Source organism: Columba livia, chromosome 9, assembly GCF_036013475.1.
Source record: "Columba livia isolate bColLiv1 breed racing homer chromosome 9, bColLiv1.pat.W.v2, whole genome shotgun sequence".
Classification (NCBI taxonomy): Eukaryota; Metazoa; Chordata; class Aves; order Columbiformes; family Columbidae; genus Columba; species Columba livia.
Genome location: NC_088610.1, coordinates 5,069,567 through 5,093,443, shown reverse-complemented (window position 1 = coordinate 5,093,443; position 23,877 = coordinate 5,069,567). Strand labels below are relative to the sequence as shown.

Sequence of the window (23,877 nt, the reverse complement as noted above, 5' to 3'; positions counted from 1 at the left end):
CGTTCAAGGAAAATATCTGTTCGAACAAGAATTCTTCTTTCCCAGTGATTCTGCAAAACCACTGCAGGGCTCTCGCTCATACTTGGCACTCGTTGATAAACCTGCCGGTTGGGGATGCGGCCACGCTCTGCCTGTGTCTCCGACCACAGCTGCAGAAAATGCTTTATGAGACCTCTTTCTCCAATCTATAAGGAGATGTACCGGTGCAGAAGGGATCCTCTACTTGTAAGGTGCAGTTCTAAGTGTAATTGGTACATTACTTGATCGCGAGAGCTCTGTAGCATCACTGCTAACAATCCCCATGTGGTGAAGAGGAGGGTGGCTGCAGCGCTACCCCGTTGCCCCATCAAACCTCTTTGGAACAAGGTGCTTCTCATGCAATCCAACTGAGGAAAACAAACAAAAAAACCCATAAAAACAAATAGATATTTTTAAAAAGCTGTCTTCTGAGTGGACTTCGTTCATGTGCTTTGCCAGTCTTCCCTGCTTTGTCGCTTCTTGCTCTTCTTTGTCCAGACGTGAGGCAGAGGACACAAAGTGAACATCCGTGTCCTCTTGGCCTGTTCATTTCTGACTCATTCTTCTCCCAGGGGCTGTGTCAGGCCTGTGCTGGCTTCCCAGAGCCCCCACGTGAAGGTTTTCACTGTCATTCCCTCATCTTGTGTGAAGGTTGCAGAATATACAAAAGGTCATGTCAAAGCCAGGCTTTCAGGGCTTGTCTGTACCTGTATAACCCAGGAGCAGGTGCAGTTCTCTCTCCCAGGCTACCCTGTTATTTCAAAGGTGATCTCTGATGCACTTACCTGAGTGGACGGAGGATGCTTCTGCAGTTAAAGATAACATCTCCTTTTCCCAGGAAAACCAGGCGGCTGGGAATGAAAGGTAAAATGCATCAAACTACAGCGTCACTCTGCGTAGAGAAGCTTTGCAAAGCTTAGTTTTTCAAATAGAACAAAAGTGGAAGGTGCAGGAACCTTTCTCCCATTTCAGTTGCATGAAATAAACTTCACCAATGTGTTTTAGAAGAGATGTGAAGAAACTGGGAAGGAGTAGGGGACAGGTCGTTCTGTTGTCCTGAGAATAAAAGTAAAGATTTGCTTGGCTTGTATCCAGAATTTATAGGATAGGAAATCCAGTGTGGGTTTGGTGCTTTTGAGTTTTACATCTATCTCAGGTCATGATACACACACCCCTCCCCTTTCCTCCAGATGAACCTCAGATGAGAAAACCCAGGAGGCAGACAGGTGAGCACAGCCTTTGGGGGCTGTCTCCACTCAAAGGCTGTTGTTCACCCCCAGGTCTCATTTTCCATAAACCATTAAGTGGGAGCCTGCTCACAGCAGCCCCTTGTGTGCCAGGTCTCCACCTTTTCACTGGAACCGTGTGTCCTGCGTCGGGCTCGTTCCCCCCTGGCCTCCTCTCAATGAGAAGATGCTCTGAGCCGGAGCCGCCTTTGAGAGTGATTTTATCTGTGCCTGTCCTGGGCATTGTGCCCTCTGCCTCTCCTTTGAGCATCCATGAGAGCGGTGCCCACGCTCCATCACAGGCCAAGGGAAAAGTCAGTTTTGATGTCGGTGAGTGTCCCAGGGACCATTTTTTACATCATTGTGGAAAGAACCGCCATGGAAATACCCTTTATTTTGAAATCTGTGGTGTTTATTCTGAGGAAACCTTGTGGCTCAGAAGGAAGTGCAGGCAGGAAAACAGGTCTGGTTGGTTTTTGATGCAGTTACGATCAGCTGGGGAGGGACACGAGGATCTGAGCGGGAGCGAGTGGCATAAGGAGCCTGCAGAAAACCCCTCCGTGTCCTTCGAGCGGGCAGGAAATCTCAGCGTTGTCTCTGGGCTGTAATGTTTGTTTAAAACATGAGATATCTCTGAAGAAGAGAAGTCCAGCCTGGTAGCTGGAACTATTTTCACTTTTAAGGCTTTTGATTGTCATGCAAGGAGATGCTTGCAGAATCTTTTTAGTGAAGATGAGTAATAAAAGCAACTACGAACCATACCGATGTACTCCTGCCTACTGTCTTCCCAGTGTGCTGCTGTTTGAGGCACAAGCTTGATCCAGCATTTCGTGAATCTTTCCTCATGCTTTGGTGTCGAAGTGTGAAATTCCAAAGGTTAAATTTTTCAAATAACTTCCTGATCTGAAGAATCCAATCAAAACATTATTTTGCGGGCCTCCTCTAAGGGATATCTGTTTCACACGCAGTTGGCAATATTAGCTATATCCTTACTAAGGTGCCACCTTGGAAAGACAGCTGCAGAGCTTATTGCTCAAGAAACAAGGTGCTAGATTCTCAACCAGCATCACACAGTGTCTGTTCCTAGCAGGAAAACGTAGCAGGAACCTGTGCATTTGTATTACCTGACATATGTACTCTTCACTGCTGTTGTTTTGCGTCATAGTTGGTGATTAGCATTTAAAGCCATTAATAGTTAATTACCATTGGCCTCTTCCTGGATGGGCTTGGGCTCTACCCAGCTGGGGAGACTCTTCAGGTTCCAGCACTGGGGACTCCAGCCTGTCCTTTGCAATTGGCAGGAGACATCCAGATCCATCTTGTATCACAAGTTCCTGGGACATTTTTTTGCATGCAAATTGAATTTCTGTGGATTTGTTACTTTTTTTGGCTCACTGTGAGCTGACAGCTTTACTCAGTGATATTTCAGCCTGTGGTTCAGTGGCTACTATAGCACTACACAGATAACTATTATAGGCCCATGAAGTGCAGCTGGCAAAAGCAGAGGTATAAAACCATCAGAGTATGTGTGATTTTTTAAGATATCTGTACTTTGACTTCAAATTTTTCAGGAATTTGCAGATTTAGAATGATCCAAAACCAGTGCCGAGAGCCCTTTGAGTTCACTTCTTTGTGTTCGCTTGCTTGCAAAGCTGTGGCCATCCTCAGCTCTTCTGTGTTAAAGAGAGTCCTTAAGGGAACCTGAATCTTGTGTTTAATAAAGCCTCTTGGTGTATTTTGGAGGTACCCTGAGGATTTCTGGCTTGAAAACTTGCTATGCTAGCTGCAATTGTTATGACAAAGAGTTGTTCTAGAGGTTAAGAGCTTATCCAGGGCTGGCAAGGCTGCGTCTCTCACGAGGGAAAAGTTGTGTTAAGAGTTAACGCTGCTTTTATTCCAAATGTAAACGTGGTTACAAGAAATTATTATTTTTTCCATATTTTTTTATTTTTGCCCATATGTAAAACACTTTAAGAAGAAAAAAAACGGCACCAAAAAACCCCAACATGAGCAAACCACACACCCGACATCCTCATTGTGTCAGGTCATCTCCAAAACTCAATAGAGAATGCAGAACCCGGTTCAGAAAACGCCTCTCTGTTGGGGCATAGCACCTGTAATAACGACAAGAAGAAAGAAAACACTCATTGTTTGCACTACTTCTATCAGCCAGCTAAATCAGTGCATTTCAGAAGATTGTAAACAATGAAGTTGTCCTTGTCCTCAAGCATTTGTTGCTAATTTATTCAAGACAGACGTTGTCTTGAAGGATCTTGGGCAACAAGCAGGTAGATAAGGGACAGTTTTTGCACCGTCGCTTAGTTTTAGAAGTTCCCAGTGTCACCCTTATGGGTTCCAGTCACTGGATGAGGACTCGCCCATGTCACCTACTCAGTAAAAGATGGAAAGGAATTTTCTGCAGAAGTAATCCACAAATCTGTCATGAAGAAATACCCGGTAGCAGAGTCGCTAGCAAATGAAGCATGGGGGGGTTTGTGGGAATAGCTGTATTTTTAATGGAGCTCACATTAGGATATTGCAGCAGTTGGAAACTTTTCAGGAATATATATCTTAAGTGGGCCAGTCTGGTTTTGAGAGCATTTTATATTGGAGTCTGCTTTTGATTAACAGTCGTGCTCCTCGTTATTGTTTAATGATAGCAGTAGGGAGGTAAGCTTGCTGTTCGCAGTTGTGAGTGTATATTTTAAAAGAGATCAGCTCCAATAAAGATGGAAAATAAGGTTATTTATGTAACAGCTGTAGAAGTATGAACAAATTGTACTCCATTTAGATGACTCGGCATAATCTTGGAGTAAAAGATGGATCTGGACTGCACCTAGTTTCTACAGCCTTTGTAGAGCTGTTTCAGGGTAGCTTGAGGTTTTTAGTGAGTTCATTTCAGTCAATACTCTTTTGTGATGCTTTCTGCACGTCTCCTAGCGGGTTTCCGCAGCCAGGAGCGCACAACAGAGCCCTTCTCCCTTTGTACAAGTGTTGCAGATACTCGCAGAAAACAACCGTGGTGCTTTCAAGCCTGAGTGTTTTCACCCAGGGTGCAGACTGCTGAAGATTTATTTCATCGTGTGAGAGCACCCCAGGTGACCCGCATGTCCCAGTGGCACCAGGCAAATTTCCCATACTTGCCAAACCTCTTCTGGGAATCGCTGGCAACCGGTGTTTGTATTTCTGGTAATGTACACAACCGATGCAGTTGTGTTTGCAGGCCGCTTACTGGTAGGAACAGAAATGAAATTGGACATATATAAAGGCAGACAGTTCCATCTAAGTGCAATGTCAGGCTGTAATGGGAAAGGAGGCAGCAGGTGCATTTCTGTGGGATTGTCTTACCATGTGCAGGTCTTTTGATGCTGATTTAAAGCCAGTACTTTGGGCCCTCTCGACAGAGCTTCTGTACATCTTTTTGTGTGTTTATTGATGACTAACGTGGTTATCACTGTTGTTTCTCATTCCTGTATCCCTACAATCTTTCAAAAAGTAATTTAAGGAGAATCTTACTCTAGGAGAAATTGTTGTACTGCAAAATAGAAACATATTCCACAGGCTGTTTGCCTTGGGGTTTATGTCCTTAGTGACATTGTCTGCATTTTGGAGCGAGGTCGTATATAGGTACATTCATTGAATCTTCCCAGTGTTTACCTGATGACCTAAGCAAATGAGTGTTTTGCCGTGCACTGCTCCCTGGTTTTCCCTTCCTTTTAAATCCATTCAACCCGATGGCGAATTTAAATCAAGGCCAGGCTGGACGGGGCTCTGAGCAACCCAATCTAGTTGAAGATGTCCCTGCTCATTGCAGGGGGGTTGGACTAGATGAGCTTTAAAGGTCCCATCCAACCCAAACTATTCTATGATTCTATACCCAGGGGGAATGAGGTAAAAGCCTTCAAACACATGGTGTTTCTGTAAGTGTCGTGAAAATTGGGTGTAAGCAAAGAAGAGACCTTCTCTTAGTGACTCAAATCTGGGAAGAATACAGCGTGACCTTTCTCCCTCAGTCCACTGTGGGAGTGTGTTTCAGAAACACATCTGCAGAGAGTGAGGAATTGCATCTCTCTCTCTTCAAGAAGCCTATTTCACCCATTTTGGTAAAACCAAGCAATGTTTTACCAAATATTGGTAAAATTATCCCTTGTCTATTGCAGGCCTATGGACACTGGGCTGCTTTTCTTAGACCTCATGGACACCTTAGCAGACATCCCTCAGTGCATGAACTCCAGTGTCTTGCACCAAAAAAACACCTGTAGAGCCCTAGTAGCCCCAGGATGTTCTCTGCCATCTCAGGTGACATCCCACTCTTCCTCTCCTTCCATCCTTGTTCTTTCCTGATGCAGGTTGCAAACACTCAGGTTGTTTTCATTTTCCAAAGTTGTGTGCGCTTATATTTTACTTTTAAAGACCTAAATGTTCCCTCTTCTATTCGGTTTTGTCCCTCTGGCCACTTGAGGACTGTAGGGTGCAATTTGCTCTAGCAACATGTGGTACAGGACCTTTCAGCTAATCTGTTTGGTTCCTGCAGCACAGAGTATAGGAGGAGTTTGTAACTGGAGGCGTGTTGGGCTGACTTGCTTAGACTAACACTGAAGAATGGACTAGTGTTGAATCAAAAATTACATTATGAAATTACAATGCTTCCTTCTTTGTAAGATGTTTAAGGTGAACAGATACCAGACTTAGCTTAGAGAGAACATGACAGAAGCCCCACTTTGATATATGAGTCAAATGTAAAGTGACCGTAAACTGCAATTTACTTAAATTTGTTGCAGGAGTCAAATAAGGGAAAAATAAAGAAGACCTACAAGGAGTGGGATTGTGCATGATAATCGGTTAGTTTTTCCTTTGGTATCAGATATAATTAGCTCTCCTCTCCTGTTACCTGCTGATTAATCTGGTGGCTTTTTGTTGTGTCACTAGGAAAGTGAAAAAGACATATTGCAATGATTAGAAACAGGTACATATCCTTTCTGTTGAGGGCTTGCGGTTGCAGATTCTTTGAAATATGCAAAATATACTCAGGTCTGTGCCAAATCCAGATCCCTGCTGTGTCCCTTAACGTAACCCCGTATAACGCTGGGGAACTGCAGCATGTACAGGATATTTTGCCTCTACATTTAAAGTAACAGGGGTTTATGTGGAGAAACACACATCACTTCCAATTTCCCCGTGCAGGACTGAACAGAATCAGAGGGCTGGATTGCATCGCTGTTCCTCCATTGAACATCTATCTTGAAATCAGTGAGACAACTTGACAGCACAGGGCTCCCCTCAGCTTGAGCTTGCTCCAAACTGATGTGGTTGAAAGGGAAATAGGCTGAGCTTAATCCCCAGACAGTGCGTTAAACTGAGTGATAAGGTATTGGGGTGGAGATTAAATAAAGTTTGGATTTTATTGGAGCATTGATTGCTGGAACGTAATTCGTTAAAGCGTTTGTTGCTACTTGTGAGAAGATTGGTTAAAAGCTTGGTTAAGCAAAATAAGCAGGATTTTTATTGATATTTGTATTTATTGCACTGGATTTTTGTATCAAGTATAGCTATTTCATAAAGATTCCATTCTTATCCCAAAAGCATTATTTTTGGCAGTACACAAAGAAAGCTGTAGGGGAAAAAGACACAGGATTAAAACAATACGAAAGGTGGTTTGTGCATGGAGGACTAATCCAATGAAGACCGTGGCTGCACAACATGCAGGCAGACGTGCAAATACCAGCAGAGTTACTCATAAAAGTGAATTTAGTTTCCTGCAGGGAGGAGAGACGCTCTGGGCGAAGTCGCCTTGCGGATCGTTTCAGTTCATAAATTCAGGACCTGGGACAATTCCCCAAAGATTTTGAGGCGCAGGATTTTTGTCTGTTAGTGCCATTTGTGGATATGGACTTAAAAACAATAGTGTCTGATTGTATACGGAAGAAAAAACAACACTAAACAAAACACAAATACCTTTAAGGAGCTGGGCAATGGGGAGAGGATCCAGAAATTCCCATGCAGAGTGATTTAAAAGCATTTTGTCTAGGATTTCTGTTTGCTAAAATGGACCTCAGGGACCAGGAGAGTCTTTAGAGAAGAACCACAAATGATAGGTAATGACCTAGAGAAAACAGGATTTTTTGGTAAATATAGCAAATAAGAGTCAGAAGATGTGTGAGGAAGATAAACTTTAAAAAGGTGCAAATAGCTAGGAATAAATTCCCACGTGGTTAACTTCAGTTGTACGCTCTGTTGCGAGCAGGCAGCGAAAAAGGTACTGCTGTATATATTCTTTGTTATCAACTTTCTTAAATGACACGATCCCCCAGCATCACTGCGCTATTGTTCTAACTTTTAATTTATTGCAATGCAGGGGTTTCAGAACCCAGCTGAACAGGAAAAACATCTTTTTGCAGCCCAGTATTTCTCGATTGTTGAATATTATGCTAGTTACACAGAAAGAGTAAAACCAGGTGCGGATGGAATTATTTTGGAAATGCTTCCAAAAATAAACAAAAAAAGTCGGATGGCTAAAAGTGAAATCTCAGCGGCCACCTTCTGTTCTCAAAGAAGTTGAAATGTCAAGGCTGTTGGGTGGACGTACCTGTGTGTGTTTGGCCCAGCACTAAATCCCAAGGTCTCTTTGAATGCCTGGGGACGCCTGCCCAGCCTTGGGTGACTGTGTTCAGTAGAGATATCACAAAAGGGACTGACCCGGCAGTAGAGACACGCTGGTCCCTCCCTGCTTTAAACATTGGTTTCAGGAACAGGATGACATCCTACACCCACAACGATCGTAATTCATCTTGAAAGCTGCTGGGTGCCACTTCCCATCTCTTTAAATTCAAAGACTGCCGATTTCCTGAAAGAGTCAGCCTCTTGAATGGGTCTTGGGATAGTGATAGAAACAATTAATGACGTGAATACCAGAAATTGTCCTTTTACTTTCATCACGTTGGCTGGAAAGCTCACTGTTAAGAGACTGCTTGAGAGATCTCAGTACAATTTACCTTGGTAACTTTACCAGCAAAGAGTGCTTTCCAAGGTAGGAATCAGAGTCCACAGCCTCACAATCGTTGCCTTGGTGTCCTGCTTGACATTTTGTCTTGGTGAAGTGTTGAAGATCCATCTGCCAGGTGTTTGGGACATGCTCTGAGTAGCAAAGATTCATGTTGGTCTAAGTCATAAGTAGTCATCTAGAGGTTCTCCCAGAGATGACCACATAGCAAGTACTGGCATTCAGTGGATAAATCTGATGTAGTTGGTGTTTGTAACTCCTCTTCACTTTGCTCATCACACCTGAATCTCACAAAGAAATCAATACAATTTATAAAACCTCTAAGTGGTACTTTGGCACCTCACAAAGTCTGCTGGGTGCTTGTGCAGGCACAGAGGGAATCAGCTCACCCGGGACCCTCAGCGTAGGAGTGGGGAGAAAACCCGCGTGGGTGGTAGTTGGGACACAGGTGCTGCTGCATAAGGAACCATTGTGCCTGGTCTCAGTCTGCCAATGTTAGACACGTTTGATCAAAGAAATGACATGTTCTCTTTGTTTTCCATCCTTATACTGTCTGTCCCCGACTGTCCTCTGCTCTGGTCTGACTCGTACTATTAAAATACTCATGCTCTGCTTTCAACTGTATTTTCCTACTTGTGTCTTGCTCAACGGTGTGAACGAATCTTTATGCAGCGTGCCTGTTCTGTTGATATCGTTCTCCGTGTCCTTCAGTCTGCAATTAAATGTTTTATCTTGTACATGCTGTTTAAATTCTGTCCTTCTGAGTATTCAGTGGAGTTTTTTCCCCTCGGGAGAATTCCTTCCTTGTGTAAGCATCCAACTTAATGATGCGGTGGAACCACCTGCACAGAAGAGCTCTTTCATTCTCCTCTGCAGTTATTACATTGGGTTTGAAGGTGTTTTTCACAAACGGTGTAGGCAGTAGGTACAGTCTGACCGGCAGCATCTCCTGTCACAAGGTGATGAAGAGCTGATCTGGGTTTACTGGCAACCCACAGGACAGGACACTCTCGTGTTAATGTTTCTCTGCCCTGGTAACGTGATCTGGAGACCTGAGTTGTGACTGATCATCACCTTAGATGTTTCCAGCTCATGGGAGCTGCAACACCACGAGGAGGAAGATCAACCCCATGTTCCCATGGGAGGATGGACTCTCCTGAGAGCCTGGAAATACCTTGTGCTGGCCAGGAACCATCTCTGAGCAGGCCCTGCAGGGCTGGGCAGCGTGGGGAGCACCTTCCTCGCAGGGGCTTTAAACAGCAACCTTAGCCAAAGTATTTGAAACTGTGCAGAACTGATTTGGCTTGTGGTGGTCTGTGTGTAAAACTCAGGGCTCTCTCATGCACGATGCATGAAGTGCCACATTATGGAGGTGTCCTGGTTTGTTGTTTTTTTTAGGTATAAAAGGTAGCTTTTAAATTCAGTTAAGTGGTTTTAGGGCATCGGTGAATTGATTAGCTGCTACAGACAAAAACTGTATGCAATTCACATGGAAGACTTGGTCCCAGCATTTAATTTACTAATAGATAAAGTCTCCTCTTAATTCTGAAACTACTGAAAGAATTGCTGTTGGCACATGGAAAACTCTGGAAAGTATTCTGCTTAGGAAGGGTTCCCTTCCTAGTATGTTTTTCTGCTTCTCATCTTCATTTGTCCTTCATTGCATTTAGTGAACACAAGAGTTTTGTTTTGTACATTACCTTGAGCCAGTCCCAAATTGGTTTGTAAAACCATAGTTGTCTGCATCACATTCAGTTGATGCCAGAGACAAAATGGCCAAAAGTCAGGGTGGTTGAGACCTGATTAAACAGTGCTTTAAAAGTCACTGCAAAGCAAGGAGGAGTTATTCTGATTTTAGACTCATTGATGTCCTACTTAAGAAAAAATAAAATAACAAAAACTATTATGCTTTAGTTTTGTGACATGCTTTGAATATTTCTTGGTTCTCTCAGGGTCACTGAAAGCATCACTTTGCAACATCACTGTTCCTATTAGTAGTTTCTCAGGTAATTCCAGAAATCCACACTTTCAGGATGGGAAGAGTTAACGTTCGAAGATGTTTTTATTTCTATTTTTGTTTCTCTTCCCCTGTGCTCTCAGCCTGTTTCTCACTTTGGAATAGCTGGGGCAAATCTCGGTTCTGCTGACACCGAGGATTCGGTCCATCTTGCCGCTCCTGAGTTTGTGCAGTTAAATGAGAAAAGTCACAGCTTTTATTGTCTTTACATCAGCCCAGCAAAGAAGGTAAATGAGATCTGTTAAGGCTAAAGAGTTGAAAGGTTAGGGACTTGAACATAAGACCTATGAGGAGAGGCTGAGGGAGCTGGGGTTGTTTAGTCTGGAAAAGAGGAGGCTTAGAGGTGACCTCATCACTCTCTAGAACTACCTGAAGGGCAGTTCTAGCCAGGTGGGGATTGGTCTCTTCTCCCAGGCAGTCAGCAATAGGACAAGGGGGCCTGGGCTTAAACTCTACCAGGGGAAATTTAGGCTGGATATTAGAAAGCAATTCTTTACAGAGAGAGTGGTCAGGCATTGGAATGGCTGCCCAGGGAGGTGGTGGACTTGCCGTCCCTAGAGGTTTTTAAACTGAGATTGGACATGGCACTTAGTGCCATGATCTAGTAAACGGACTAGAGTTGGACCAAGGGTTGGACTCGATGATCTCTGAGGTCTTTTCCAACCCAGTCGATTCTGTGATTCTGTTGAAAGGAAGCAATGGTTTTAACTGTGATTTAAGAATCAAAGCAGAAGCCCAGACCCACCCAGCGCTTTTGCTGGTTCCAGTCGGACACAGCACTTGGAGCAGCCACTCAGAAGAGTCAGGGGCATGACCACGGCTGCCTCACCGGCTGCTACAAACCCACGAAGAAGTGAGTAAGCAGAGGTCAGATATCTCAAAACCTCGGCCAGGCTGCTCCTGCTGGTCTCTTTGTGGCCAGTGGCTGAAGGGGGCTGTGTCTGAGGACATCTACAGACAACGCCTGGTAGTATGTAGGATTTGGTGGATTGTTACCCTTTAGCGATGCTTATTGTTTGTTTGGGCAGACAGGTTTTCCTCTTTTGAAGTTGTTGCAACATTTGCTAAAGTCATGTTTATGCTTGGATCGAGAAGCTGCTGCTCCATGCCCTGGGGACCTGTCCTGCTCTCTTGAGGTACAGAATCCTGGCTCCTTTTGCCAGAGTCTTTTCGTAAGGTTATGTCAAAGAAGAGACCTTTTGAGAAGGAAAAAGCTATCGAATGCTTTAAGAAGGTGTAATTAGTTGCAATTTGGTTGGCTAAAGGACCATCATGTGATAATTTGAAAAATTTGGTTTCCTGGTAAACAAGTTAATGGATTTATGCTCGGTTGCACTGCACTTTCAAAAATCAAAATGGCTCTAGGGCACACAAGTAAAATTTAAGCTCTTTCCTTGTTGTTTTAAAATAAGTAAAAGAAAACACGCTGTCAGATTTTCTGAAGAACAGCTTGGCTCCCTGCTGTGGATAAGTAACCTCAGCTTAGAATTAAAGCCACCCACCTTTGTCTTCAGCATCGGGAGCAGACAAATGACTCGCTTTCCCTGTGGTTCCACTTTTATTTTTATATTAGACCCTTCTCCGCTTCTCCATCTTGCTCTTTTTCTGCTTCCTCACTTGCTGTTTTCTCCCACTCAGTTGTTCTCTTTTCTCTCCCGCTTTTCTCCTCTCTCTATCCAAGAGGGACACTCCTGTCACACTTGTGGACTCAGGTCCTTCATTTAAAGGCACGTGTTAAAGATCTGGGATGGCCTCTCGCTAATTTCAGCAGCTTCCCCAAGTGTCAGTGACATTTTCTGCCTCAGTGCAACTTATATTTGTTTTGTGTCCACTGCTATTACTGTCTGCAGCCCCTCTGGCCGTCCCTTCTGTAACTGAGGCCATTTGTTGTAGACATCTCCTTGCCCGTTTGCCCATGATAACACGAGAACCTCAGCCTTGATGAAGACACAAGCTCTACTGTAGCACTGCTAATAGCAGTGAAACGTGCATGCAGGTTAAAGGCCTCATTTGTCTCTCTTTATGCAAGTTTTTCATACTTTTGCAAGGCATTAAATCTTGCTTTGCAGATAAGAACAGCAGCGTGGTACCCCCAGGGCAGGGGAGAGGGGAAAAGCTGTAATTATTTGCTGCAAGAGTTGGGTCTGGCCAGGGAACAGCCACCTGCCTTGTATTACCGACAGCAGGGGGGTAGTTGGCTGGTTTTTGGCTGGAGCAAACACTTCGCAATCAGCTTTGAACTCTTCTGTATCTTCCTAAATGACGGGTGAAGACAATGTGACAAACAGTAGTTAATATAAAAAAACCTTGGTATTAGATTTTAACTTGACTTAACGCTCTTGCTAGTGTTTGTCTTCTCTCCTGAGAATGATAATGCTTGAAGGTGAGGTGGAAATAAAGGCAAGTGTGTATGGGTGCTAGAGAATTACCTTCTGCTGGTTTATTCTTGAAGAGTTGCATTTTTGAGTTGCACGGTCCTAAAATGTGCGTTTGCTTGAGGTATGAAGTGAACTTGCTCTGTCTTTCTGCATTTGTGCTGGGACTGACGAGGGCTGCCGAAGACAGAGGAGAGGGCTTTGCTGCCAGTGTGTTCCAATACATTCAACTCAGCTTTCTAATCCTGGGGCAAATATTTGATGTGACTTGCTGGGCTGGCAGTTTTTATGGAGCATTTACAGACTAAAAGGGCCTTTTCCATCTCCTCCAGCTCTTTCTTGCTAATCCTTTTTTGTTTATAGTTTTCCTCAATAAAGACGGAAGAAAAGTTCTTTGAACTGTATTGTCGTAGAGAATGAGATCACCAGTGAAAATAAAAATACTGAAAAAAGGAACAGCTTGTTCTTTGTTCTTCTGCAAGGTGCCGCTGCTCTCCTTTGATTTTATCATTGTATCAGTGTTATACACGCCGGGTTTTGGAGTGGGTTCCAATAAAGCAGATTCTCAGATGGAGGAGCTGAACCTTCGCAGAGCTGCTGTGCGCCCAGTGCAGCATCGTGCTGGGGGACACCTGCCACTCGTGGCTCTGTCACTTGGGAAGCTTCAAGAGAGGATCCAGGCTTCTAGAAGGCTGGAAGAAGGACAGGTCCAGTATATTCTGCCATTCTAGCAGCCTGCATGATGGTAGACAAGAAGGGAAATTGTCTTCTCTGTGTGCAGTGCCACAAGGGCATCAGCAACTGTGTTGTCGGCAGTGAGATGGCAACAAATACTGTCCCTCTTGCACAGAGCATTGGCCCAAGGGGAACGTTGGTGGCTGAGTGCCCAGCCCTTTCCCTGTTTCTACTTACAGACCTTGGGAGAAGAGCTTCTCTTTGTAAAGGACCTCATTATTGGGTTTTGCAATGCCACAGTGCAATTTCAAATCATACTGCCGTCTCCCATCCATCTCTGTTGCCGTGTCTCTGTATGTGCACAGAGGGGTTGGTAGGGTACAGCTGGTTAATAAAACATGTGTTGCTTGATTCTAAACATCTCCTGTATTGCAGCTTTTTCGTGTTGGAGTTTGAATGGGATGACAATTTTGCACCCACTTTCAGATAAAATGGTTTCAAATCCCAGAGGTCCTGAGTGAAAGAAGCCATCCAAGTGCCTTCAGCGTTTTTCATCGCAATAAGATACTTCCTTCAGCTCTTGCTTTGATTTCAGCATATGAAGTGTCTCGTTTAATCTCCTGTACATTCTTATGTAAATTCAGATTTTTTAAAAAATATGTCCCTAAACGGATAGCGTATACGTAGCTTTAGGGGTTGTTGTGCAGCTTTAGCTTCACTGTAGGAGGATTTTACATTTGGGGTGAAGCAAGTCTGTGGTTTGTAAAGTACTTGTTTCTGTAAGAAATGTAGGTTATAAAGTGTATCATGATGGAGAGCTACATGCCAAGACTTGAAGCCTGTGTTTGCTGGAAAAGTAGATTTCTTCATCAAAATGAAGGTGGAGTAAACCATGTGTAGCAGTCTATGGTGTGTGGTCCATGTGGTGTCCACCCTTTCCCCTTTTTCTCTGCTCTCTGACAAGACTTCTTCAAAAAATTAGTGCTGGTTTAACTGTCTTTTCTTTCATTCAGGCCACAATTTCTTTTTTCCTTGGGAAATAACACAGGAGTTACAATGTGAAATTTTCCTTATGTGACTTTGTTATAAAAACTAATGAGACTAGAAGAACTGTTTGCGGACCTGGAAGAGAATCCCAGTGAATAGTATCTATCTATCCACAAATCTCTGCCGTTTTAATCAGCAAATGAATCAGGAGAGAGCAGTAGGCAGGTATTTCTGTGCAGGCTTAGGCTGGTGTTTTGTCTAATACATTCAAATGCAGAGATTTGAGAGAAGTCAGATTGGTTGATCGTTATGCTATATCTTCAAGTTCTCTTGGTCTGAATTTTTTGGGGGTGATGGAGATAGAGTGATTCATACTTGAGCAAGACAAACCCAAGAGCTGCCAGTTTGCATTATGTCAATGTATGTAAGAAAATATTTAGATAGAATTTCCATTAAAAGTTCAAAAGCAGGGGGCTCATGCTGACCCCAGCTTTTAGAAGCTCTGGTGGGAAACCTGAATGAAATTTAACTCCACTCAATGTGTTTTCGTTGGCTGACTCCATGTTTTATTATCTCATGCAATGAGATCTTTCTTGGTTTGTCGATTTTCTACCGAGGACGAAAAGTTCATATATGTAACAGTGCACATATTGAATTAAAGTACCATTAAAGACATGATGTAATGACCCTCTCTCCTTTTCCTTTCGTCAATATTTGCCTGCAGGGTCAATACATTACAATATTGACTTCAAAGTATTCAATATTTTTTTACCTTTTGAGTGTGTTGGCTTTGAGTGTATGTAATATTAGACCTGTTGGTTGAACTGTTGGTCTAAGACTTACTGTCTAAGTAGTTTCAGGCTTGGATACCTAATCCATGTAGAGCGGCTTTCCAGGCATGTGATAATATCACAACACAGCTGTAGGCAGCTTTCTGAGGTGAACCATTTAATCTGCAGCCGTTTCTCCCAGCTTCCTAACGAGTGGTGGAATTTGTCCCTTGGTGTGTGATGGGATTATTGACCTCTCCCCCTGCTGCCGTCGTATTTACTCTCTGCAGGACCCTCCAGTGACTGTAGGTTATGTGGACGAATCTAAACCCCAGCACCCACACCTTCCATGTGCTTTTCTGTCGCCTTTACATCTGTGCTCAGTCGAGTGCAGCTCAGAATGCGGGATAATACTTTACGTACTCAAAGTGCCGTGCAAATGTGGCTTAGTAAAGCTAAGTTTAAATTTTTCTGCATTCAAACGCTTGCACAGTGTGGGTTGGTGCTCACTTGTCTGAACTCCCAGCTGGGACACAGGGGGCCGGGTAGTTCTAATAGGAACTCAAACCTTCTCATGTCTCCTCTTCACCTGTCTACGTTTCCAGTCCCACTCTGCTGAGACCTAGCACCGATACCCATCCCATGGGCACAGATGGGCTGCGTAACAATGGCAGCTATGAACCATTTATCAATCAAAAAAGTGGCACTCTAGAGAAATGCTTTGATAATATTCTCTGCAAGGTGTATAAACAAACAGGATTGTCACCCGCGTGGTATCTTATTACGTTGTCTTTTTAAAAAAATTAAAGAAAAAATATTTATAGATACCAAGAAGTTAGTGAATTCCTCTACAGAATCAAATGTTATAATTAGGAACCCGCTGCACTTAGAACTATTCTACAAATAAGCACCTCAAATCTAGTCTAGTCCTTCCAGAGAAAACAAAGGTCAATAGGCTTCTTTGAGGATTAGCAAACCAGAATTTCTTGGACCAAGGTACTAATTACTTCCAAAGCTGAGGGCGATTACTACTTCCAAATCCAAATGATTGCCAAAACCTCATGATAAATCTCAGTAGTACTCCTCTCTAGCCTAACTTTTGAATTAAGATACATCTAGACTGGGCTCTAATTAAAGGATAAATGGCCTGATCTGAAAGGAAGGCAGGATAACAGTGGGAATATTCTGTTTGTGGAAAGCTGCACTTCTGGTCCAAAGTTATTGAAGAGTTCCCGGGTCACCAGCAGCAATTTGGGCTCAACCAGGGTGGAGTGGAAACAAGTGCAGCTCTGAGAACCCAAAGGTGTGTGTGACCTGATGCTCCACACCTGGGAACCTGTGTCCTGCATTGTCTGTCTGCTTCTAAGGTGGGATCCCATATTTCTTGCTTACTGTTTGGCAGCAAGGGATGAGGACTGGGCTCACTATTACAAGCTCCTGGTTGGAAAGACTTCTCCGCATGGTTTTTAAGGGCTTTCACATGCCCACCGCTGTGCTGAGGATTCACTCGTGTGTGTATTGACTCAGATGTTGTACCAACAGTGAGTTTGCTAGTGTGCGGAGAGACCACAGTTTTCATATCAGATGGAAGAGAGGAAAGAAGTATCATTTTTGTAGAGGTCTAAGCATAAGGTAAAAGGCTACGGTAGTAGTGGGAGAGGGGTCAGAGTTAAACGTGTCAGCGTTTCATTTCTACCTGCAGCTTACTGGCTTCTCGTGCAATTTCAGGCAACTTCGAAGTGGGTGTTCACATCGCGGATGTCAGCTACTTTGTACTGGAAGAAACAGCACTGGATAAAGTAGCGAGTGAAAGAGCGACCAGCGTGTATCTAGTGCAGAAGGTAAGGGCGACTTTTCCTTTTTTCTTCTGACAACTGTGTCTTCCGTTTACTGCTAATTCATTTTAAAAGTTTGTTTTCAGATGCCTGCAATAAAAATCTGGCTGTTATTGCAGCAAACCTATAAAAATGAGTAAAGTAATGCAAACACAAGAGCTGCTGGCTACCTTGCAGCTTATGGAGAGAGCACGGGGAGATGAAGCAATTCCTGACCCTGTGCCTGTGGGCCAAGACCCGGCTGTGCCAGGACTTGCCAGCTCAGGAGCAGCTCCATGTGAATGGGGCTCTGCTGATCTGGAGTTAGTTCAGGTCCCAGAGCTCCATAGATAGAGATAAACGTGACAGATGTGAGCTGGCTCGTTTGCTCCACTGTTGAGAGCTTGAAATTCATACATCCGGTGGTGGAGGTGGAGAGTTTTGTCTTTGGTGCAGTGGTACTAGCTAATCCCTTCCAGAAGTGGGTGCATAGCAGAATAGGGCGTAAAGCACCCCGTGTGATCTCACATCTTGAGGTACAACAGTATTTCACAGATTTTTATCTGGGTATCCCAAATGCTGGAGAAATTATAGAATCATAGAACAGAATCATAGAATCATTTCAGTTGGAAGAGACCCTCGGGATCGTCGAGTCCAACCATAATCTAACCTAACTCTGGCCCTAGCCCGTGTCACTAAGAACCTCCTCTAAACGCCTTTTAAACACCTCCAGGGATGGTGACTTATGTCATCATGTAGTGAAAAGACATTTGAAATTGTTCAAATTTTAGTGTAATGGAATCAAACATTCAAGTCAAGTTTAAAGTTGACTTCCACACTTTAGAAGTGAACAGGTTCAATTTTAATGTTAACGGAAAGGAAGCATCCAGTTTTTTTCTGTGCCTGTGTCGTTTTCAGTTGAATGTGCAGGAACGTTTCCTAGCCCATCAGATCCTGCTGGTGCTGAGCATGCGGGGAAGCTTGGCTGTCAGTGTCCTGCACTGGCCTGAGGCATCAGCTGCACAAAGAGGAGTGCTGAAGCAGTCTCATCGGAGCAGGTTACTTTGCCTCTCCCCACACTCTCATTCAGTCAGGCTGGAGTCCATGTCTCTGCAGCCCTTTCCCAGATGACAGCACGTGTTTTGTATAATAAACATATCCTACTCGCTACTTAGGATTAAGGAGGATTCTTCCCCTCCCTTCCTGGATGTTCACAGAGTTGCTATCTGAGGAAGGTCTTGTTCCATATGCTTGTTCCATATGCTTGTTCCATATGCTTGTTCCATATGATAAAATGATTTATTTTTATGCTATTGAAATCGGATTAGTGGTTCGATGTCAAGCTGTTAACTTTTAGTAGCTGTTCCATAACTTTTCTTGGGTAGAAACAGCAAGTCATAGCTTTAGGGGGTTCTTCTGGTGGATTTTAGGTCTCTGTGGGTATGGGTTGCTTGGAGTAACCATGATAGCGATGCAGAAGTGCCCCAGTTGGGTTGGTGGCCACCAGCAGCTCACAGGTACAAGGACTGGCCGTGCTGGAAGACACGAGGTACCAGTGCCTTACTGTTCTCCAGGGGTGGGAAGCAATGAGAACAGCAGTTCTGGCACCAGAGCCTTCCCAGTCCCACAGCCTCCGCAGGGACAAGCCCTCATCTTCTGCAACGCTCTGCTCGCCCCTCTGACACACAACTCAATGGCCATAGCTTGGGGGGTGTCACTGCGGGACAACAAAGCTGGAGTCCAGCAAGTATTTCCAAGTTAGAATACTGTGGTTTGAAAGCATGTGACTATTTTTGTACTTAAAGGGCAAAGGAAGAATTTCATCTAGAAAGGAAACATTTCATGAGAAGGGGGTTGAATTCGAAAAGCTTGTTGAATTTTCTTTCGAAGTGCTTTTTCCCACCAACACTACTAGTGAGTTGTGTACGATGCAAACATATCTATTGCCCATAATCTTCAATTGCTCTTCAACTACCTTTGCCCAGCAGTCAGGATTAGTGTTTTACCCACACTTCTGTCCCGCAGAACATATAATTTAGGAGTGCAAAGTAAGTTAGATGATGAAATGGTCAATGTTTTAATTACAAGAGATGAAAAGGAGATAGGGGATGGGCAAAGGAAAGCAGCCAGGCTGTCTGATACAACATGGTAGACTGACTCTTGTAGAAAATATGCTTCCCTTTGATGGAACTGTTTCCTAAGACAGCTGTGATTCTGCTAGAGGTTAGCACTGTACTAATCCTCCCAAAGAAGTTAAATAAAGCCACATATTTAATTTTCCCAAACCATGTTTCCAGAAGGGGAGTTATTGTATAATTGCTAGCAGTCTACTTAATAAAAGTCAAAAGTTTTTTGAAATAGGAGTGTATCAGGTTTTTAGAAGCAAGAAAACATAAACAGTTTCCTCTTATTTGGCACATCTTATAGTGTTATTTTAGGTGTGAAGCAGCTCGAGTGAGAGGTCAGCCATAAATCCCTGAAATATTTTACTGGTCCTATTTTATACTGGAGATCAAAGATCGGAACTGTAAGCCAATCTTCACATTGAGTCCAAGGACTTCGAGACATTCACTTTTGACACCAGCAGGTTGTCAGGGTGTTGATGTTTTGATAATCTCAGGCTGAGTAACAAAGAGTTGCTCGACATGTGAATTCATGGAAGTGTTGATACAAGCCTTGAGCAGAAATCTTGGCTCACAAACAAATTGCCTATTTCCTTTGAGTATCTTTTAGTGTGTAAGCAAGAGGTTTGCTGAGCCCACCCCATTGTTGGACCTTGGTGTCCTCCTCCCAGCTCTGGGAGAGCAGCTGATGGAAACTCTTGGTTAATACCGTCCCTCGCCATCGCACCGGTGGTGGGAGAAGGGGTCACCCGGCAGTCAGCTGAGCCGGTAGCCAAAGCAGGGCGCTGGCAGAATGGGGGTGTGAAAATAAGGGGCTTTCCTAACCAGAGTTTGTTCCCATTTCCCTTTTCTTTGACTGATTTTTGCTATCCATTCCTTCCTTGGAAACCGGCTCCAGCGAGTCCATTGGTGAGAGCCACCCTGGCAAACCCACTCTGAACCTGCAGCAGGTGGTTCTGGTTTTAAGGGGAGTGGAGAGTTTTATCATCGCAATCTGTGTGTGTTCCCTCCCACTGCCCGGCTCCCTAGGAATGAGGCTGAGGCTGGAAACTTGATTTGGTTTCTGGAAGGACTTTATCAGCCAAAGAGGCAAAACAAAACCAAGCCAAGGGCTCTCACAAGCAGGAGGTGAGATCTTCCCATGTCCGAAGCGATTCCACCATGCAGGGGAGCCAGCTGCTAAGCAATGTGACTGGCCGTGGTTACAGGCCCACGTGTTCTATAACCCCAGGACAATGATGTGTAGGAAGACATGAGGGAGAAATTTTTTTTACAATGAGGGTAGTAAAATACTGCAACAGGTTGCCCAGAGAGGTGGTGGAATCCCCATCCCTGGAGACATCCCAGGCCAGGCTGGATGGGGCTCTGAGCAACCTGATCTGGTGAAGATGTCCCTGCTCATGGCAGGGGTGGCACTGGGGGAGCTTTGAAGGTCATTTCCAACCCAAACTGTTCTGTGATTCTACGAAACATTGTTCTGTGATTCTATGAAACATTGTTCTGTGATTCTACGAGCATTGTGGGTATCAGCCTTTCACTCAAAGAAGTGCCCTTTTCAGGATCTCTTGGGCCCTGCTGGGCTTGTGGGGAGAGATGATGTCTTTTATTAGTCTGACTGATAGAGAGGGATGAAAGCCAGACAAGCTCTCACCACCCAAGCCTTTCTTCAGCCGCGGTTTCTATGATACATTCATTAGAAAAGGTTTCCATTGTGAAAGCTTTTTCCCTAGCCCTGCTGGATCTCTCCAGTTGCATTTCTAGAGCCAACTGAGTTTATACACACCCCTGTTCCAGTGTTACAATCCCAGTATAAGCCCAGGTGACTCCATTTCCACCTGCAGTAAAATCAAGCTGAATGATGTGATCCCCAACATAGTCACACGCGTCGCAATTTGCTGGGGAGAGGACGCTGGACGTGATCTCCTCGGCAGGGCTTCATTAGCTGGATTTCTGCGTGCCCTGGCACTCCAGGGCACCTGGCAGACGCTGCTGTCTTGTGGCAGACGGTCACGGGAGGGGCAAAGCATTTAAAAGATGCCGGGCAACCTCGGTATTATTTGAGGGGATGCTATGCAACCCTGATATTTTGCAAATCTGGGCACTGAAGATGTGCTTAAGGAAATCTCCTCTTATCCTCGGTCTCCTTGAGAAAGAGGTGGAGGTAATCCTATTGCAGAAGTTCCTTCTGGGCAGCCCCTGGGATAACTCCTGAAACATCTCGCTCTCCAAGTGTGACACGATGGTGGCATCTTTTTATGTTAAGTGCTGGGCTCGAAACTACTAAGAATCCTTTCAGCCTGTGACTGTGTCATGTTAAGGAAAAAGGAAATTCATGCTTAAACTTCTGTGCTCTGTGACAGTTGATTCTCCATGTAGAGTGTGAAGAGGAATCGTGATGTTAAAGCAGGAGGAGGCAGTTAGCCAAGACTGTCATGATGTTGAAAACAGGTTTCTTTTACTTCAGGAGGTAGATAAAGCTGGAATCCCTTCAATGCAAGGTCACATTGTCTTGTGTTATGTGCGTATTTGCTGAGCCCAGGAAAAGGTTGATTGAATTCTTGCCCTCCTGTGAGGCTTCTTCCTCCATGGGTTGTGTTAAGTTACTTTGCCTAAAGTTTCTCTCCTGTAAAACAAGAGTAATGTGGGTTGATGCTTCTCTATTTAACAGTAAGTTTGTTACAGCTAATTGCCTGGTGAATGTTTAGTGCCGTAATTATGATCTGAGTTAAAGCTTTGCTTGTGTTTCACATCATTGAAAGCCCTTCCATAGAATTATAGCCTCTTGAATCCGATATTAATCCTGCTCAAGTACACTTAAAACAAGCATCCTGTTGTTTCGTTCGGGCTGTTCTTCCCGGATGGGCTTTCATGTTTCATGTAGGCAGTTTTCTAGCAGACTGTTATTGCTTCAGGAGATGTGAAGGGAAAGAGGATGCGCTAAGGCACAAAAATATTCAGTAAGTACAGACCATTATCAGATAATCAATCACAGAGGGAGGGAGAGAGGGGAGAGCTAGGAACTGCAGCTTTTCATTTGGGTGAAAAAGGACACGGCAGCTTTTATTAAATTACTAGCACTTTGTTCACTGTGACCTGAACTTCAGGGTCTCACGGTGGCCATGGGCGATCTTGGGCAGACAGGGATTTCCGATAGTCTGTAAAAGCTATTTTCTCTCCTTTCTGGTATGGGTTGGCACCACACACGCTGAATTTATAACCCCATGGTGTGGGTCCTTCCAGGCAGCATGGCAGAGCTCACGTACTGGATCTGTGAGTTATGAACGTACCAGTATTGTTAATGTACTGTTCACAAATGGAATAACAGAGTTGACGGCCTTTGTGTTGCGGGAAACAGCTTATCATAATCTGTGCCCCCGTGACCTTCCAGCCGAACCAGTGCTGCTGATTCGTGTTGTGAGTGACTCCTTGACAGTCGCAGACCGTACAGTTAACCTTTTGGCATTAATATGCACTGTAATTAGGATGGATTTATGGCCATCCTCTGATGCCAAACCACAAATGTGATTAAATATTTTAAGAGTCTTTCCTTCAAAGCAAACGGGAAATAAGAAATATGTGCACTTGAGGAGAAAATGGACACCTGGGACTGACTTTTCTTACTGTTTTGAAGAACAGTTGTTCCCATGGCATCCAGATAGATAATCTTATCTCTGAAATCATCAAATGAGTGTCACGAAGTTTGGAAGAGCTGGGGTTTGCATGCCAGTTGGCTTGCTGCTGATCCTCTATTTACAAGGTGGCAGAGCAGAACAATCAAAACAGAAACCAAATTAAATAGCTAACATACTTTATGGCAACTAAGTAGAGCATTTCTCTCTGTGTTTTTATGGGATGTACCCCCCCACTCAGAATAAACAGGTAGGAGATCATGGTTGCTCTTTGAGGGCAGTTACTGCTTCTTCACAAGTGTAAATAATGAGAAGGGAAATAAGAATGTGCAACTCTAATAATTGGGTTTGCTTCATTAAACCTCCGCTGAATGTTATCTTTACTGGGAAATAACTAAGGGGTGGTAGAAACACTTGGAGCTGCTCAGGTATGCTCTAGTGTGAATATGCTCCAAAACTGTTGCTTTGTTGCTGTAGTCAGGTGTGTAACTGATGCTTTGGTAATTCAGTGTCCAGCAGCAGAAATATTGATTGGTTGTAAGGAATTAACACAGGTTAAAAACTCCCTGCCAAAAATTTCTGCTGGCTGACATTTTGTTCAAGCAGAGTTGAGTATGGTAAAATAATAATTGTTCTCTCTCTGTTTGCAAACACCGTGTTCCTTAGCAATAAAACAGGTGCTTTTGTTTATCTCACCTGCATCTACACATTCCTGTCTGTGCTGCAAAGCCTGGCTCAGTCTTTATTAAGCCAAGCACCACTCTGCTGATGCATGGGAGGAGTTTCAGTTTTGCTTTGCAGGAAGCAAAGTTGCATTACTTGCCTGGTTACACAGTCATCAGTGGCAAAGGAAGAGACAGTTCCCAAATCCAAGCTGTTCAGCGCCCAACTGCCAGGACCACGTTTCTTCAGCATCAAGTTTCCTGATGTGCTGAGCCTTCCTTGTTCTTCCCAGTGTCAAAATGGCAGTGGAGAAGAAGGGGAAAAGCGACCAAATTTTGTGGCTGTAAAAGCTGCAGAGTGAAGTGTTTGTGTATCCAAGGGTGCAGGATGCTCCAGGATGCTCCAGCATTCTGTTCTCAGAGGGGAGCGCTGGGAATGATTCCCAGGTTGGAGACTGACAGCTCCCTCCAGTGTCATTGAGGGATGGGGCTGATGCGAGTGCTGGTGGCCTCAGCAGTGTCTGCCTCTCCTTTCAGAGGACCTGAGTTACTGGTTCTGTGCCAGCATGCTGTTCACCACG

The 23,877-nt window shown here is 44.2% G+C and overlaps 1 protein-coding gene across 4 annotated transcripts in view; it reads left to right on the top strand.

Annotated features, from left to right (window-relative positions):
• Nucleotides 1–23,877, top strand: part of DIS3L2 (DIS3 like 3'-5' exoribonuclease 2) — a 190,669-nt gene that overhangs the window by 95,743 nt on the left and 71,049 nt on the right. For all 4 annotated transcript variants that reach the window (XM_065072824.1, XM_065072823.1, XM_065072825.1 and 1 more), the window contains one exon: nucleotides 16,797–16,909. In XM_065072824.1, the coding sequence (XP_064928896.1) occupies nucleotides 16,797–16,909 (113 nt within the window). The remainder of the gene's footprint in view (nucleotides 1–16,796; nucleotides 16,910–23,877) is intronic.